The sequence below is a fragment of the Propithecus coquereli genome, unplaced genomic scaffold (genome assembly GCF_000956105.1).
Source record: "Propithecus coquereli isolate 6110/MARCELLA unplaced genomic scaffold, Pcoq_1.0 Scaffold109, whole genome shotgun sequence".
Lineage (NCBI taxonomy): Eukaryota > Metazoa > Chordata > Mammalia > Primates > Indriidae > Propithecus > Propithecus coquereli.
The window spans coordinates 1,207,420-1,224,792 of record NW_012134858.1 but is presented as its reverse complement, the minus strand read 5'-3'; the positions used below and the strand labels follow the sequence as shown (position 1 = coordinate 1,224,792).

General features: G+C 38.6%; 1 protein-coding gene across 3 annotated transcripts in view; it reads right to left on the bottom strand.

Moving 5' to 3' along the window:
• NRG3 (neuregulin 3) overlaps window positions 1-17,373 on the bottom strand; it is a 1,286,298-nt gene that overhangs the window by 769,107 nt on the left and 499,818 nt on the right. For all 3 annotated transcript variants that reach the window (XM_012647963.1, XM_012647970.1, XM_012647980.1), the window contains exon 2: window positions 3,041-3,170. In XM_012647963.1, coding sequence (XP_012503417.1) covers window positions 3,041-3,170 — 130 coding nt within the window. The remainder of the gene's footprint in view (window positions 1-3,040; window positions 3,171-17,373) is intronic.

Here is a 17,373-nt window from a genome sequence, read left to right as displayed (position 1 = left end):
TCATGACAGAAAAATATTTGATGCAGTTTATCATACGATTACAATTTTTAAAAAAATCTAGAAAATATAATCTTAATTTATTTCAGATATGGATGTCCAATCTTTTGAGACATGTAAAAAATAAGCTATTTAATAAGCTAGATTCATATACCAGCCTTTCTTTATATCGTTGCTCCAATCTACTAAATGGTGTCTTATTTCACTTGAAACAAAATCCAGTAACTAATGTGTCATAAAGATACCCCGGCTACCATGCCAGTCACTCTGAAGTACTTTGCTTTTTTTTCATTATTTCCTAACAATGAAGTATTTCACTTACGCCAAACACATTACAAAGTGCTGTGCCATTTAATTCTTAAATTCATTTCTGTATGTATTTATTCAACCGTATCTTGGTGGTAGAAGGTACTCAATATACATTTGTTGAATGGGAGAAGAATGAATGAAACATACTACTTAAATAGAGTGCTGTACAAAATGGCACATTATTAATAACTGCATTGGAATTTTTAGAAGTGGCTGATGCAGGAACAAATGTAAGCCTTTTATTCACAGCAAAGCCTGGGAGATGAATGGCCAGCACATGTGATGTGTGATTTATTCATACACACTAGTAGGAAATTTATAGGCATCTATTAACCTACACGAGTTCCAATTTTATCTTAGGCTGGTCTTTTGTCATGATTAGCTATGTTGTGAGTCTATGTTAAATAACAGGCTGTCCGTACTGAAAATATGCAAGAAATATGAAGACAGAAATCCAAACTATTATATATGAACATCGTCTCAGTTAAATCACATTTTATACATATATATATGTCTGCTTATGTGTTTAAAAAATTGGACATGTACATACATATGCACAAAGCGAAGGATTTTTTTCTGGACCTGAGTCTCATTGCTATGGACTGAATTGTGTCTCAAAAAAACATACCCTGTGTTGAAGTATTAATGTCCAGTACCTCAGAACATGACCAAATTTGGAAAAAGTTCTTTACATAGTAATTTTGTTGAAATAAGGTCATTAGGGTGTGTTCTAATCCACTATGAATGGTGTTCTTACAAGAAGAAATTTGGAAACAGACATCTGCAGAGGAAACATGAAGAAATACAGACACATCTCCTTGGCCATCTATAAGCCAAGAGGGGTCTCAGGAGGTTCCAACACTGATGACACCTTGGTCTTAGCCTTCTGACCTCCAGAACTGTGAGATCATAAATTTCTATTGTTAAGCCACCCGATCTCTAGTACTTTGTTACAGCAGCCTTAGAAAATCAATACACCCATGAACTAATAAAGACCACATGTCTTTTTCAACACCACATGCTGAAAAAGAAAACACATTATTTTGTTTGTTTTGATATTCCAAGTTTAGGAAAAGATGACTCTTCTTAGCCTGCATTGTGGTGGGGCCTGATCTGATCCTTCTTTGGGTTAAAACACCATCAAGGAAAGTCACTGCTTTAGCTGATAGTTCTGATTCATCCTTTCTTCAATTGATTAGGAATTCAAACTTTATTCAACACGTTGTTGCTCACCGTCACACGACGATGCCATTAGATCGGCTAAGCTACCTTTAACACGTGGTTGGTCTAAAAGAGCTTCGATGCACGTCATGCTTTGAAGGGGTAGCTCATTCCTGGACTTTCCCTTGAGTCTTCAAGGCCCCTGCGTGCCTCTCCCCTGTGCCCTCGCGAACGTAATAAATATAAGGAGAGCAGTGGAGTGTGAGGAGGGAGAATCCCCACTTCCCTTCCTCCCAGACTTCAATTTGCAGAGGAAAGGAATAGGGTGCAATTTTGTAACTGGGGTAAATGTAACGACACTGCTCAAGTCACCCAAACAACCCATGTCAAAGGTGAGGAAAGATCACACTTCTGTTTGCCCTGACACAGGACATATGGTAATGTTTACAGAGACCTACTGCCATCATTTTTCAATTCTTCCCAGCCTGTGCCGTTGCCCACTGTGGCAACACATCCCCCCAGGGACAGAAACTGGCTCTTGGAGCCAGGCAGGATTTGCTGTCATGTTCTAAGTTCATAACTATACGATGCATTTCTCTGCATCATCTTAATAAAATAACACAGAAATAAAGTTTTATAATAGCAACAGAGAGAAAAAAAGTCATAATTTTCCATGCTTCACGATTCAGAATAATTAATTTAATAACTGTGTCATGTGAGAAGAGTAAATAAAGAGAAGGGAAGGGGTGTGGATACATATGATCACTGAAGCATATACAATTGCAAGGAGAAACAAATTACTACAGTAGTGCTGGAAATAAAAGCTTGGTGGGAAGTATTTTTCGGATACTAATTTGATTCTTCTATTGAGCTTTAAAGCTGTAGTGTCTACAAGTACACTATTTATCTCCACTTGTTTTTATTGTTAGCAGTTATATAAACTTATGTCTCTAAAAATCAGTTAAACACCTTCCTGATCTGTCCTCGGAATTTTCTCGAAGAAGTTCTCTATCTAGACTACAACAGGACTAGGATTTCATTTACAACACCTTGCTGGAGAGTGTTTCATCATCAGAGGTGTTAAAGAAAAGTATTGAAATTAATAAAGGAAGAGAGAATCAAAATAAAATGCAGTTTTCTCTGGACACAGTTACAATCTCTTGGGTTCGGTTCACAATAACACTGAGACTCTAGATCTCGTATGAGCAGTCTGCTTCTCCTGCCAGTCTGCAGGTTCTCAAGAACAGATTATTTCTAAGTACCAGTACAGGTGCCTAAGTCCCACGCCATAAATACAGGCTTCTAAAGAGTGTAAATAATTAAATCCATTAAATTGACAGATATAAAAATAAATCTTCCTTTACTTGGTCAGATAAAACTTAAACCTCATCTATTTTATTTCCGTGTTACCGTCCTCAAATGCTGAAGAGATACCAGCCTTGCCCCTTTGCATATTAAGACTCCGGATTCTGCCAGGAGAACGGCGAGATTGCAGTTGCCGCCTTCCCAATGCAGCCCGCCACCTCCCCGGCCTGCAGGGCTGGCCTGGCCCGCCCGTGGCTCAGCGGCTTACCGACAGTGTTTATGGGATCCGGTCAGGGTTTCGATCACGAAGCACTCGCCATCGTTGAGACAGTATGCCAGGTCCTTGTCTCGGCAGGGTTTGAAGTGCTCGGATCGTTCCGTCGAATATGTCGTCGTATCTGTGAAGGAAAGCACGGAGGGAAATGCTGTCAGCGGTGCATTCGGACACCAGCAACTGCCGTCACTGCCTGGTCCTTGCATGGAGGCCTGCTCGTGGGCTCTGACCTCGGGGACTCCAGACAGACCGGTCCTCCATGGTACTGACCAAACGCAGCTGGTTATAACCTACTGTGTTCAGGGGTCTTATCTCTCCACTAGATTTTAACAACTGGAGTCACTCTAGAGAAGTGCCATTTAAGGACACATTAACGGTAAAAGCTGAATGATCCTGAGTCAAACATCCCAAATCTGCTGTCGTTAATTTCAGTTTTAAAAAACACGTCTGAAGGATTGGAACAACATTCCCTTCCCTTTATTGTTGCCAAATGACACTAAACATCTGATCAATGTATATTGTGACTATTCTGTGGAAACCCTGTCAATTTTTTTTTTTAGTTGTAGCTATAATTGGCTAATAGTTAAGCCAATTATTCTTTCACTTTCTGCTTTTATTATGTAATTAAAATGCAAATGTTCCAAATTCTAAAACAGATTTTCAAACGTGAAGAATGAATGTTCCTGGTAAATATTTAACAGGACCAATTATCCTCATTTTTTAGCGTTATCTTAAACATGTATTTTTAAAATCATAATTACTTACATCTTTAAATGAAGCTACACATGCATATCTGCTTCCCAAATATGAAACTAACCATAAATATGTGCTATCTACAGGATACAGACTCTATCACCACACATAGACATTATTCTAGTTGCAGAGTTTCAGGCAACTAAAGTATTGGCACCAATTCTACTACCACATCCAAGAAAAAATATATTTAAAAAGTGAAAGATGGGATAATTATTCAACATTTATGCTCTTTTAATTTCCTTTTCATATATCTAGATTAATAATAATGTTCAACTGCATGGCATATCATACCAGCTTACTAACTGCTATGGTTTGAATGTGTCCCCCAAATTTCATGTGTTGGAAACTCAATCTTCAGATTCGTATGTAGACGGTATTTGAAAGTGGGGCCTCAGGGAGGCGATTAGGATTAGATAAGGTGATGAGGGTCATGGGACTGTTTGCTGTTTAAGAAGAGGAAGAGGTACCTGAGCTGACTTGCCCTTGCCCCCTTGCCATGTGATGCCCTACAACAGCTTTGCAAAGAGTCCCCACCAGCAAGAAGGCCCTCACCAGATGGAGCCCTTCAACCTTGGACTCCTTAGCCTCCAGGATGCTAAGAAACAATTTTTTTTTCATAAATCACCCAGCCTCAGGATTCAGTTATAGCAACAGAAAATGAACTAAGACAGTAACTGTAGGTCACAATGAGCTTCTTTCCTGTTCATCATCCCAACTGATAGAAGAGTGACCACCCTAAAAGGAAACTCACTCATGTCTCTCCCACATCTAAAAATCCTCAATGGGCTCTGCTGGGGGAATAACTTCCACATCCTTAGTTGGGCCTACAAGGGCATGGGGCATCTGTACTTTTGCCTGTCTAATCTCTTCTTGCAGCCTAAAATGTTACACAACTTAATTTTCAACTAATAATCTACTTCCCTCAAATGACAAGAGCTGTCATGTTACTCCTTCTCAGACCACCCTTCTCCTCCACCCTTTTCTTTGCTGGAAGACACTGGTGATCCTCCAGAACTTAGATGATCTTCCTCTCCGGCCCCCACAGTGCCTCTATCACTCACATCACTGCACTCGGCACTGCGAGGACTCCTTTCTTCACAATTCTATCTGGCCCTCTAGTCTGTGAGTTCCTTGAGGGCAGGCGTTGAGACTTAATGAAAATGGGTGCCCATAAAACTATCTCCAATAAATCTGATCTCTCTGACATCACCAACAGTTTAAATGCTATGGATGAAAGAAATAATTATTAAAGACTTCATTACAATCTTAAAGAAGTTAAAGTAACTCTTATGGCAAAAAGTTAAATATAAATTCACATTAGTGTTATAATTTTAGTATACTTGTCTTCAGATTTACAGAGACCCTCACTCATATATTCCTCATATACTGTAAGCGTTTAAAAAAAACTCTTTCGGTGTCCTTTTTCTTGGTGTTACAATGCAAACTTATTTTTTCCATTTCAAAATATCTGCCTGTTAATACACTGGCATAAAATAAAGGCTCTGCAAAACAGACGCATTTTCCGTTTTCCAGAAGATCTTCTCTACAGTGAAGATCTAATATTCAAGACAGTATGTGATAAATAGTCGCACAGAAGCAATCTCTCTTTCTATGGGAAATATTTAAAATTCAAGAGCTCTGAGCAAAAAATTCAATATGAAACGCTGCACAGTTGACTGCTACTCTGACCGTGGAAGTATATTAACTCATGATCAGTTAGTTAGCTTTTCTTTTAATTTGTTAGTATCCATTTATTGATAGTCACTGATCATTCTTCTAAAAACAGCTTTTCACTAACATAACCTACAGCATAAAAAGTGAGATCCTTATTTTATCATCAGTGGTTTTAACAAGCTACAGACTTCAAGTGCAGTACAATGGCAAAGCAATTACAATCAATTAATTTCCATCTGACAACTGCTGTCTCTAGTGCTTACCGCCCCATTCTACCAACTGATTGCCCCTTTTCATTATCATCTATGAACACATTACAGAGGATCAGAGACCCAAGTAAATGGCTCTTCAAAAGTCTGGGGTGGGAGAGCTCAGAGATACAGGCTTCACATGTGCTCAGACTTCCTATTACCATAGCTTAGAGAATCCTCAAATTAATTTGAAATATGTATGCATATCCCTCACAATGACTTGACTGGATTCAGAGAACATTATTATTCGATCTTTGAAATAACTTAATATAATAAATGATAATAGAATATTGGGTTTGATCCTCATATAAGTAATTAATACAATTATCTATAAATTTGAAATTTTCTAATTTATCTATGCATTTGACTGTATAGTCTCCATATAATACTATTCACCTAAATTCACAGAGGCATCGGGCAAGGTAAGTTAAATTCATCCTGAGGTGAAACTTTACTCTTGAAAGTCATCATGCCAAAAATGTGGATGGAAAGACAGAAAAAATTCCAGATCCTTAAGATAACACTAGGTTACTATACTAACTCTAAGACCACCTACCTAGACTTTTCTTAAATAAATAATGAGCACACTGTGTCTAAGTCACTGTTCTATTACTTATAACCAAACATAGCCTGGCACAGAAACAGTAATAATTTTGAATGACACCCTCCAATATTTGTGTCTGCTTACAAGTGTATGTATGTGTATATACCTACATATATTTGTTCAATTTTTAACAGATATATTAAAAAACAAATTAAAAAAAGATATGTTACAAAACGTATAAAATAGAACATAAATAAAAAAGAGGTTATCAAATGTGAGGTGAAATTCTGTATTTTCTTTCCGCGTGCTAAGGTGGTACAGCATGCTTTACCATATCCAGCAGAGTATTCCATTCTAAAGGGGAAACATGGGACATTTGTGAGAATGAGATCATGGATAAGATTTAATGTCAAACTATAAAACTTATGGCCCTAACAACCTTGGTGTACCTTAGTGATCAGATGTAGAACTCTCATCTGTGAATGCATCCAACATATTTGAAATCTGTGTATAATTTTTTTAAAGCTATACCACTTTTAAGACAGTCCATTTACACTAAGCTGGCTATAGTATATGGTACTATTTTGGCATGTACTTAATTAAGCTTTTTTTCCTAAGAACATAATTTGGTTAATAAATTCATTACAGAGATATTGTCTTCAAAAAATTATATGGATGAATGTCTGCATAAGTAAATGAGGAGGGGCCTACTACTCCTGTTAATTCCCATTTGTCTTTCAAGGGTTTCTTCATGTTCTCTTACTCCAAAGTGGGCCCACACATCAAACATCATTCTCTCCACACACACAAGCTTGTGAACCTCCCATGTGATTAGACCATGAGCTTCCAGGGAGCAGAGCAGATCTTCACATCTCTGACCCACAGTCTTATGGATGGTTTGACACTGATATGTTCACAATAGGTGTTTATAGAAGGTTGAACTTTTTATATTTCAGCATTTTTCTAAACGTTCATTTTGAAAAATATTATCATAAATGAAAACCTCTATTTAAAAGAAAAACCTGGGAAATAAATAAATGTTTAGAAGTTAGGACACGAGAAGAACTCCAAAACAATTTAGGTAAAGAATGTAGAATTTTATAAGTGAAGGGAAAAATCAACTCCATAGCATGGAGGAGAAGGGAGGAGAAAACAACACAAAGCAAAAAATGGGAAAGGATTTTCTAAAAGAGAGGGATATGTATGGTAATGAAATGTTAGCCTTAAGATTAACAGAAATGGTGCTAATGGCCATCCAAGCACCGTGGTGAAGGTCAGGGGCTCAGCTCAAGAAACTACTCCTCCTGGCCTGACAATAGCGTCCCATCATTTGGGACCAGGGGGCTGTGCAGTTATACAGACCGCTCATCTGGTACTTGTTTTACGCAGGTTAATGTGTTTTCTTATTTTTTTTTTTTTAATGGGTTTTGGTCTCTATCCCCAGGGAGGTCAGGGAGAGTGCTTTGCTTCTGAGTTCTGTATTCTTTTCACATCATGTAGAATACATAGTAAGTAATCAGTACAGTAATTAAACTCACAGTGAGAGGTGGTGGTGGTTAATTCATTAAAGGCAAAATGGGAAGGAAACGCAGGGCTGGAAGACAGAATTCCCTGCAGATTTTGCAATGAAAGTTAATTTATTAATGAATTGAAACGATGACTGTTTTTCCCCTTAAGTACTGAGCCGAACCTGAATATTACTTATGGAGGTTTCCATGCTGTCAGCACAATGCTGCACACTGTGGGAACACATATTTTGTTGCAGGAACAAGAGTGCTAAATTGGCTATTACGGATAATAATTGCAGTAGATAGTCAAAGAAAGAGAGAGCTTAATTCAGGCTATAGTTATCTCCGAAGGTTTCCCAAAGTGTTAGCATTGGAGCCAGACATTGAATATGTATGATTTAATTGACATCAGGAAAGGAATTCTGGATGGGAAGAACATCACCTAAGGAAGGAAAATGATGAGGCACAATGTCGACCTAAAAAAATTCTTCACAGTCCCGGCTTGCAAATGTCAGATTCCTTAAGCAGTTTTTTTCTTTCCCCAGTGAGTTCGTGACATGACGATCCTATAAGAAAACTTAAGAATCTGATGATGCAACCTAAAAGTGTTTACAATTAGCAAAATGCCTTTAAAGGCCAGAAGCCATTTAAATACGGTTGTCGACTCTGGCAGCCTCTCCTGTGGGAAAAGTGTAAGTGAAACCCGCTGCCATATATTAAAATTTCCTGTTGAATCTGCCACTTATCAGACACCCAGGAAGGAGCACTGGCATGAGACTGAGTCGTAAAATATTTAACAGTAAAAGAAAATTGCAAGAAGAATGCACTGGTGTTTGAAAGGGAAACAAACCATTTCTCAGCTGGCAAGAGGCAAAGATAGCTTTCTCCCTGCTGCCAAAGTTCAGACAATTGTTCACTTTGCTGGCATGGGAGAAATGAGTAGTGTTGGGCAAGGAATTTAGAAGTTCAATTGAGTCGTGGGGCTGCTGTGAGAACTGATGGTTCTTGATGTGTCCCAGAGCCATTAATTCTCACAGCAAATGTAGAAAGGGCCCTTGTTAAAGTTGCATGACATACCTGCCACCTTCCAGTTTGAAACCTTGCTTTTAGAAACTCTGTTCCAGCTTATTTAAACCTTCACGGGACATAGCTTGTTCAATGGAATTGCATTTATTTAGGAACTGCAGAATGTATTTCCTTCTACCTGCTGGCAAACACATGCACATACCAACTGCTTTCAACCGTAATAGTAATAATGGCAGCCACTGTCACTGGAGCTCTTGGCTTGTGCTAGGCTCTGTGCTATATACTTCATAGACACTATCTCTGCTCTCCACGTCACTTTACTGAAATGGCCCATTCCAGTGTCACTGGCTATCTCTAAATCCAATGGGTGTTTAATTTTTTTTTCCTCATCTTGTTGAAATTCTCAAAAGCATCTGACACTAGTAACCACTCTTGCCTTCATGAAAAACCTTTCTTTACCTTCTGAGTAATCACATATGCTTGATTTTCCTATTGCTCTTTGGCTTTTGCCAACTCAATCTCACCGAATCTATATTTAAACGCCAGATTACTTAAGGACTGGCCTTCAAATTAACTCCTAAGATATACTCAGCACCATGCTAAGCATATTCCTTGAGCTATCTTTTTTGACCTTAAAATAACACTATGAAATTGTGCTATTATTTATCGTCCTTATTTTACAAATGGAGAAATTGAATATTAGAGCATTTAAATCATTGGCCGATGGCTTCATGGCTCTTAGGCATAACTTCCGGACTCAGATCAATGTAGCTTGACTTTCTCTACTATACTGTTTCCCATAGGCCATATTTTTATTTCTACTCTGTCTTTCACTTTTGTTTATGTCCTAGGTGAATGCTATTCTCAGTGTGGTCCTCAAACCAGTAGCAGAAGAATTATCTACAAGCGAGTGTATTAGAAATGCTAATTCATGGGCCCCATCCCAGACATTCTGCATCAGAAACTCTGGAAGTGGATCCCAGGTGCTGCTTTGGAAGCTCTCTGGGTAATTCTCATGCACCCTGAACTCTGAGAACCAGCTTCCCTGGGTGATCCTCTCTGTTAACATACAAGCCAATAACTCAATTTTATCTGAAATGGAGCTTTCAGCTCCCCATTTTTAGTACACAGGCCACGGTTGTTCAAATGCCCCATGTCCCCTGAGGCCCGTGCACATGCTCCCCTCTGTAGGGGCCAACTTGCACTCCCCACACCCTCAACATCCATCTTTAGATTTCATCCACACTACATATTAAAAGACAGAAAACTTCAGAAAAAGAAAATATTCCCATTAGATATTTCTGTTCTCTAAAGAACCCTCTGGTTCTGTTGCCCATGAAAGCTTTCTTCTCTCGGGCTCTTGCTCAGTTCAGTTCAAGGTCCTCCCTACCTTACTTTCTGCTCTTTGTCTTCCACTCTTTCAAGCAAAGAGATTTTACTGCCACTCATGGCCTCGAGCCACAGGTAACACACAGGCCTGTCAAGCCCAGCCTTGGAGCCGATTTATCAAAGTCTAACAAAAATGAGCCTCACCCTAGGGGATATTGTCAGATTCATTACTAGAAACAATAACTTTCATCATTTTCATTTGTTTGTCCCATAGACCATAAGCTTCTGGAAGATACAAATGTGTTTTGTGGCTGTGTCCATGTGTGTGTGATATATGTGTTCCTAGGAACTAGCCCATCATCTGCTTCCTAACAGTTATTCAATAAGTATTTATGGAATAATTATCCTCACACAGACCCTTAATTATAGACTTTTACCTAATGTAGATGAGATTTTTGGTGTGACCATAGAGACTTCAATCCTTCTAACGAAACAACAGCCTTGCCAGGGAGTTTGAACTGCCCGTTGACTACTCCATAGACTGAGTTATCTCTCGGGAAAGCAGAGCTACACCACGGATCGGATGCTATGAAGACGTGGAGACAAAGTGGTGACTCAACAGCTTCAACATCCTGATGAAGGATGCAGGAGGACTATGGTGGGCTTGTCATTGACACAGAAGTAGCAGTCACTTACTCACTTTGGTCAGAAGAAGGGGATATTTAAGCACTTTTGCAGTTGCAGCGTGGCCTTGTCTGTGGTTCCAAAAAAAAAGCACAGAATAGCTTGATTGACTATCATGTGTGCTCATTTGGAAACATCATGGTCTGGCTGCCAGCAGGGTCATTTTCCATTTTTTCAGATGTTACTTGACTTACACGTGAGTATGAAGTAGCATGCACTTCAATTCCTTCAGCTGAGGAAAGAACATGCACATTTGTAGGTGACTGGTCAATCTTGGACTCCAAAAAGAAGAGTGCCGAGCCTATGCTGGTGGGGCCCTTTTAAGCTTCTCCGGCACAGAGGGACCTCAGCTAACAGACTTCACGTCTGTGCCTATGTTTCAAGTGAGGTGCATTCAGGGATTCTGATGGGAGGACAGGGCTGAATTATACAGCTCTCCACCTTCTGGCACCGTGTTCCCTAAGCAGTCTTCTAATTGGAACTTGATTTCCCACATAAAATCACCTTTCAAAATAGTACAGCTATCCATGTTGGAGACTGTTTCATTCTATGGAACACCTTTATTTCCCAGATACATCTTACGTGACATATAGTGGGTGAAAGTTCCTTGCACATGTAGCAATAGCCTCCTGTCTGGTCTTCCTACACCCCACAACTGGTTTCTACTACTCAGTCAAGAGTTGATACATCCACCTCAATAGCACATACGAGCTCTCTTCATACTATGCCTAAAACTTCATTGGGCTTTCATTATACATGATTAACAAACACTTCCTAGCTCGTTCTGTCACTCCCTACACAAGCCTTCAGAGAAGGCTCCATGGACAGTACTTCTTGGTCTCTCTCTCACATTCCTTGGGCTCCGTTGACAGTTTAAATACACTGTTCCCTTACCTCAAATACACAGCTATAATATTAATATATGCCTCTGTCTGACCCCCTCCCCCGCAATCCGAATTATTTAAGATCTATGTGAAATGTAAGCTCCTACTAAAGTCCTCCCCTACTCTTCAGGTCAGAAGTAGTTGCAAATATTGAGTGTTCCAGCAGCACTTCCTTCCTAACTCGAGTACTGTGAGAATCACTGATTGCAATTTAACTGCTTATGTGTTTGTTCTCCACCCTCTTCTCTAACTAGAGTTCTTGGGGATCTGGCAAGGTCATCTCTGTATCCCCATAATTTATCACAAAGCCTGACACATAGTAGGCAGTTGATGCATGCTTTCTGAGCGAATAAGTACCATGATGGTTATAACAATGACGATTACACCAACATCACAGGCATACCTTCAGAATGATAAGGTAACAGCATCTTGTCACTCCAAATCAGTAATAATGTAATAATGTTTTTGGAAATAAATGATGAAAACGTACCTATGTTTCTATGAATCTACATGAGGCTAATAGCCAAGGACTTTATTTTATGTTCATGGGCTCCATGTGAAACATAAAGCAGTTTATTTTTCAATAAACATGTGTATGTTTATTTATTCAAGAACTTTCCCTCACATTCAAATTTCCTTGTTTGTAAAGTATGAGTAGAGGTGATATTAAAAATAATAGGCGGCATGGAAACGACAGGACTAATTGGAATAAATCTGTGCACACGTAAACATGAGGCAGGGTCCTGGTGACCCCGGTAGTGCCAGCTGTTAGCCCTTTGGTCTCTGCATTAATACTGAGGAGGGTGGGAACGCTGGTGCACAACATCCAGGGTAGAAAGAAGGTGCGCCATTCAGGCAGATTTGGGCAGTGGTTCTTTGCCATCTAGAATAAAATCATTGGAATATCTTTACAGTCAATACAATTAATGAAGCACACTGCTGTATAGGTCTGCTCTCATGGTCTAAATCTGCCTTGAGTTTTAACAATTCAAACCAGACAACCTTTGGATAATAGAGACTTTAGAAGCTGACATATGATAATAATGCTTGGAGTGAACATATCAATCACATATAAATATTATTTCCATTTTATGGAAGAGAAACTGAAACATGGAGAGATGACATAATATTCTTAGGATTTCACAATTAGTCAATGGGAAGGCAGGGAAAAACCAGAAATCCCAACCCCATAATGACCGCCTTTTAACATTCCACAGTTCCACTTGTGTCGAGTTTTAGAGTCTTTTAAGGTACATATATTTGAGAATCTCCTTCTCAAACACAGTATTATTATTACTCACTCCAGAGTGAGCCAATGTAAGAGCAATTAGGAGGTGCTATTATTGTTTAGTAATCCATTTATCTTGGCACCCATCTACCCAATATCCATTTTTTGCGCCCATACTGAAACACTATGCAAGGTAGGTATTGAAGGGAGGTAAAGAGTTACAAAAATAAAATGTAGACAGTGCTTGACTCTGGGATTTCTATTACTTTCTCTTTCAAATTTCCTTTTCATTATTTTATGGCTTTGAAATAATGTCTAAACATTGACACGATTCTCCAAATTCCTTCATAAAAATGATCATTCATTTCAATTATTTTAAATCTTATTTCTCCCCTTAGCTCATATTTGGATCTTTCATTTTAGTGCTCAGAAATCCACACACTTCCTTCTCTGTATAGGGCAGGAGGAAAGCATGGGCGCTGCAGCTTCACGGGCCTAGTTTGAAGCCCTGCTTATTAATCTGCGAACTATGTCAAGTGTCATGACAGAAGCAGAAAAAATATAGGAGAGTTCACAGAGAGGGCAGTTTTGCCAGCAGTGGTATGGTGGCTGCACATTTGTTTGAGAAAAAGCCTTGGAGAGTGGGTCAAAGTGAGAACTAGACTTCTCTTAATGCTGCCTTTGCACAGGAAACATGTTTTTACTTCTATTGTGCGCTCATTTGGGATGGGTTGAGAGACTGAGATTATAACAGGACTAACTCTGACACCCACCTCTAGCCACCACCCTCAGATTCTTGATCTCCTGCCTATAAATCAGTGTGTGAAGAAAGGTCAATCAAGAGAAGTTTCCAAAAAAAAAAAAAAAAACTGTCAAAGAGATTTAAGGGAGCAGGATGGCTGACTGCAAAAATCATAAAAATTACATTAATGGACTTGAAAAGACCAATAGATAGTTGTTCAAGTAAAAGGACTATGTCTTTAAGCTATCTTGTGCCTCCAGCCCTCGCCCTAACTAGCACATGGACAGGTAACACAACAGTAGATCAAGAAATGCTAAATCAGGTGGAAAAGCTGCAAGTTCCTAGGCATCATGGCAAATGAAAAGTTCACATAAGGAGGAGAGGAAATGCAAGCATGCCACCAAAGTCTTAAGGACTAAGAAGACACAAAGGGACTATATTAAAAGCCAAGAGCACCTGAAAGCTTAAGATACCTGAACGTCAACATATCCAAACTTAAAAAAGAAAACTGCTGACTAAAAAAACAGGAAATCAATAATGTAGCATTAACCCCTAAAATGCTACGTTTGTTTAAAACAGACAATCTACAATTTACTCAGTCACTGAAACATTTATCATTTTGACAACATCTAGGTCTTAGGGATACGCAATTAGGTTATAAAATAATTACACTGTTCTACAAATCTCCTCACATAAAGTACCTGACACAACTATCATTTCACTTCCTTAAAAAAGGCTCATCCTCTGTGCCTCAATTCATCTTCTTCAGTGACAATGTAGGTCTCATCTTAAGCAAAAGGGAAAAAAATTTGTTTTTGGATACCACATTGGGACTCTGTGTTTTGGCCTCAGTATGTGGAATTAAGTGTGCCCAGATCTAAATAACTAACTTAATGCTTTACAATATACTTTTGCAGATCTGGTTTTGCATTCTCACTTTACTACTTACTGGCATTTTGAACATAAGTAGGTTGCACATATGAAAACACAGGTTTCATGAAGCCTAAGTGAGAAAAGGAGACAATACATGGCAGTGGGTCTTGCACAGAGCTTGGCACCAGGCACTTCTTTCCCTTCTTTATCTTTTACTAAATAAGTCAACACACATGTATTAAGCACCAATTAAAGTCATTTATTTATTTAACACTCTATCATTGAGTATCTACTATAAGACTGTTAAATACCGCTAGTTCCTGGGGTGAAAGTGAGGAAATCAGTTCAGAGACAATAAGGCATGTGGCTGCCTAATCAGAACTACCAGGCATGTGTGGCTGCCATGTGCCCAGTCTACACTCTGCTAAGTGCTGGCCAAGTACTCGTAACATCCAGCACTTGCTGACCTCTAAGTACTTGTTTGTAGACACTGAATGTGGGTATGGCATCTTAAAATACAAAGAAACCTTCACAGGGCAGCTCATGGATTTCTCATTTCCTATTAAATAGCTTCGATCAATAAAGGGTTGCACCACCAGTCACCAGAAATATGTGATGATCTCACAAGTGCATGGCATACAACTTGACCATCATGCTGATTTCAGCAAGAGAATTGAGACTTTTCTGCATTATTCCTCAAAATTGTTTTACATTTTCATTTTTTGTCAGAGAGGAGAGGTACTCATGTTATGCATCATTCAGCTGTGTTTGTCTCAGGAATCTGTGGAAATGTAGATAAGCAATATGTAGGGCACAAAGAAAAGGTCTGTGGATCTTCTTTGACTCTTGACTCAAACATAACCACTTGCTTTTCAGCAAGTTTTCAATTTCTCTGAATCTTATTTCTATAATGTCGTTTAAAATACCACTTATTCATTTTATAACAGTTGAAAGGCTCCAATGCATTACAGACACCCAGTAAATATTAATGTATCTTATGATTTTTCTTATTCAAAATTTTTCTTTCTATTTGAATAGACATATCCTTAGAGAATATATACATATGTCCAATAAACAGATGAAAATACGTTCAAAATCATTAGCTTTTATATAAATGAAAATCAAAACCACAATGAAGTATCACTTCACACTCACAGAATGGACAACAGATGTTGGCAAGGATACGGAGAAACCGGAACCCTCAGATCCTGCTGTTGGGAATAAAATGTGCAGCTGCTGTGGAAGACAGTCTGGCAATTTCTAAAATGTGAAAGGGAGTTACCATATGACCCAGCGATTCCAGTCCTCAGCCTAGAGAACAGAAAAAAAATGTCCATGCTTGTACACAAATGTTCTTAGAACTATCATTCACAGAATCAAAAAGTGAAAACAACTCAACTGTCTACCAAATAATGAATGGATAAAAATGTGGTATATCTATACAACAGAATATTATTCTCCAATAAAAGTAATGCATTACTGATACATGCTATATCATGGATGAACCTTAAAAGCATTATGCTTAGTGAAAGAAGGTAGATATAAGACTCTTATGTTACATGATTCCATTTCTATGAAAAGTCCAGAATAGGCAAATCTACAGAAACAGAATGTAGATTAGTGGCTGCCAGAGTCTGGGAGGAAGAGTGAAAACTTTCTTATCTTTTAACCTTTGTTTTCTATAAACCCTCTTTTATGTTTGCAGTTTAGTAGGAGGCGAAAGGTGATAAATATGTTTCAATATTTTAAATTCTGCATAAACACCACAATTTCATGCTATGCTTTTGTAAACCATTTGAGGAAAAAGAAGGAAAATTTTTCATATACTTCCCCAAAGCTCCTTGCATTATTGACAAAACTTGATTCCCAGATCTTTGTTTTAGAATAAATATTGTTTGAGAAAATGGGTCCATTCTCTTTGACTGTTGGAAAACAATTAAATCTAAAGTCCAACAGCTATAATCATCTCTTCATTTCCAATCCTTATCTCTCCATTTGTAGAAATTCCAAGTAAGGTGCAGTGAGTAGGCCGGAAACCTACTGCCTAATTCTGCCTCTCTAACAGTGGCAGTTATGAGATCCTCCTCCCGTTACTTTGGCTTCAGCTGTTTCCCAATCTGCACTACAATGCCACCCTTCTTGACGCCTTAGAGTTTAGCAAAGGAAGCGGATTCTCTGTCCCTTCCCACACTGCACTCCACGTATCCTCTTCTCTTCTACTGGGGTGACTTTTTTGGACACACCTAGGAAACAAACTTTTACCCATCCTAGTTGGTGAACCCTTCACCAGAAATCAGACATAGCTCATACACAACAGGGGTCAGCAAACTGTGGTCTGTAGGCCAAATATGAGCTTCCACATGTTTTTGTAATCAAAATTTTGGGGGACACAGCTAAGCTCATTTGTTTGTGTAATGTCTATGGCTGCAACGAGCTGTGCAGTTGTGACAGAGATCACTTCATGCACAAAGCCTAAAATATTTATTTCCTGGTACTTTACTGAGAAACTTTGCCAAGCCCAGTACAAAAAACCGAGGAAGTTGGCTTTCTTATAGATTATACATTTGAACTATTAGACATGTTTTGCACTGGTTTCAGTGTTTTAGTGTAATGTATTTCAAATAAATATACATATGTGGAAGAGGCATAGCCAAAAATTAACCACTAGGTTTTGAAGTAAGACAGACTTGAATTTGATCCTGGTCCTGATGTTTAACTAGCTGTATGATATTGGATAAGTTACTTAATTTCTTTAATCCTCAGTTTTCTTACCAGTAAAATAAGTAAAATGAGAGTTCCTAACCATTAGAATGTTTTTGGCTGTGAAT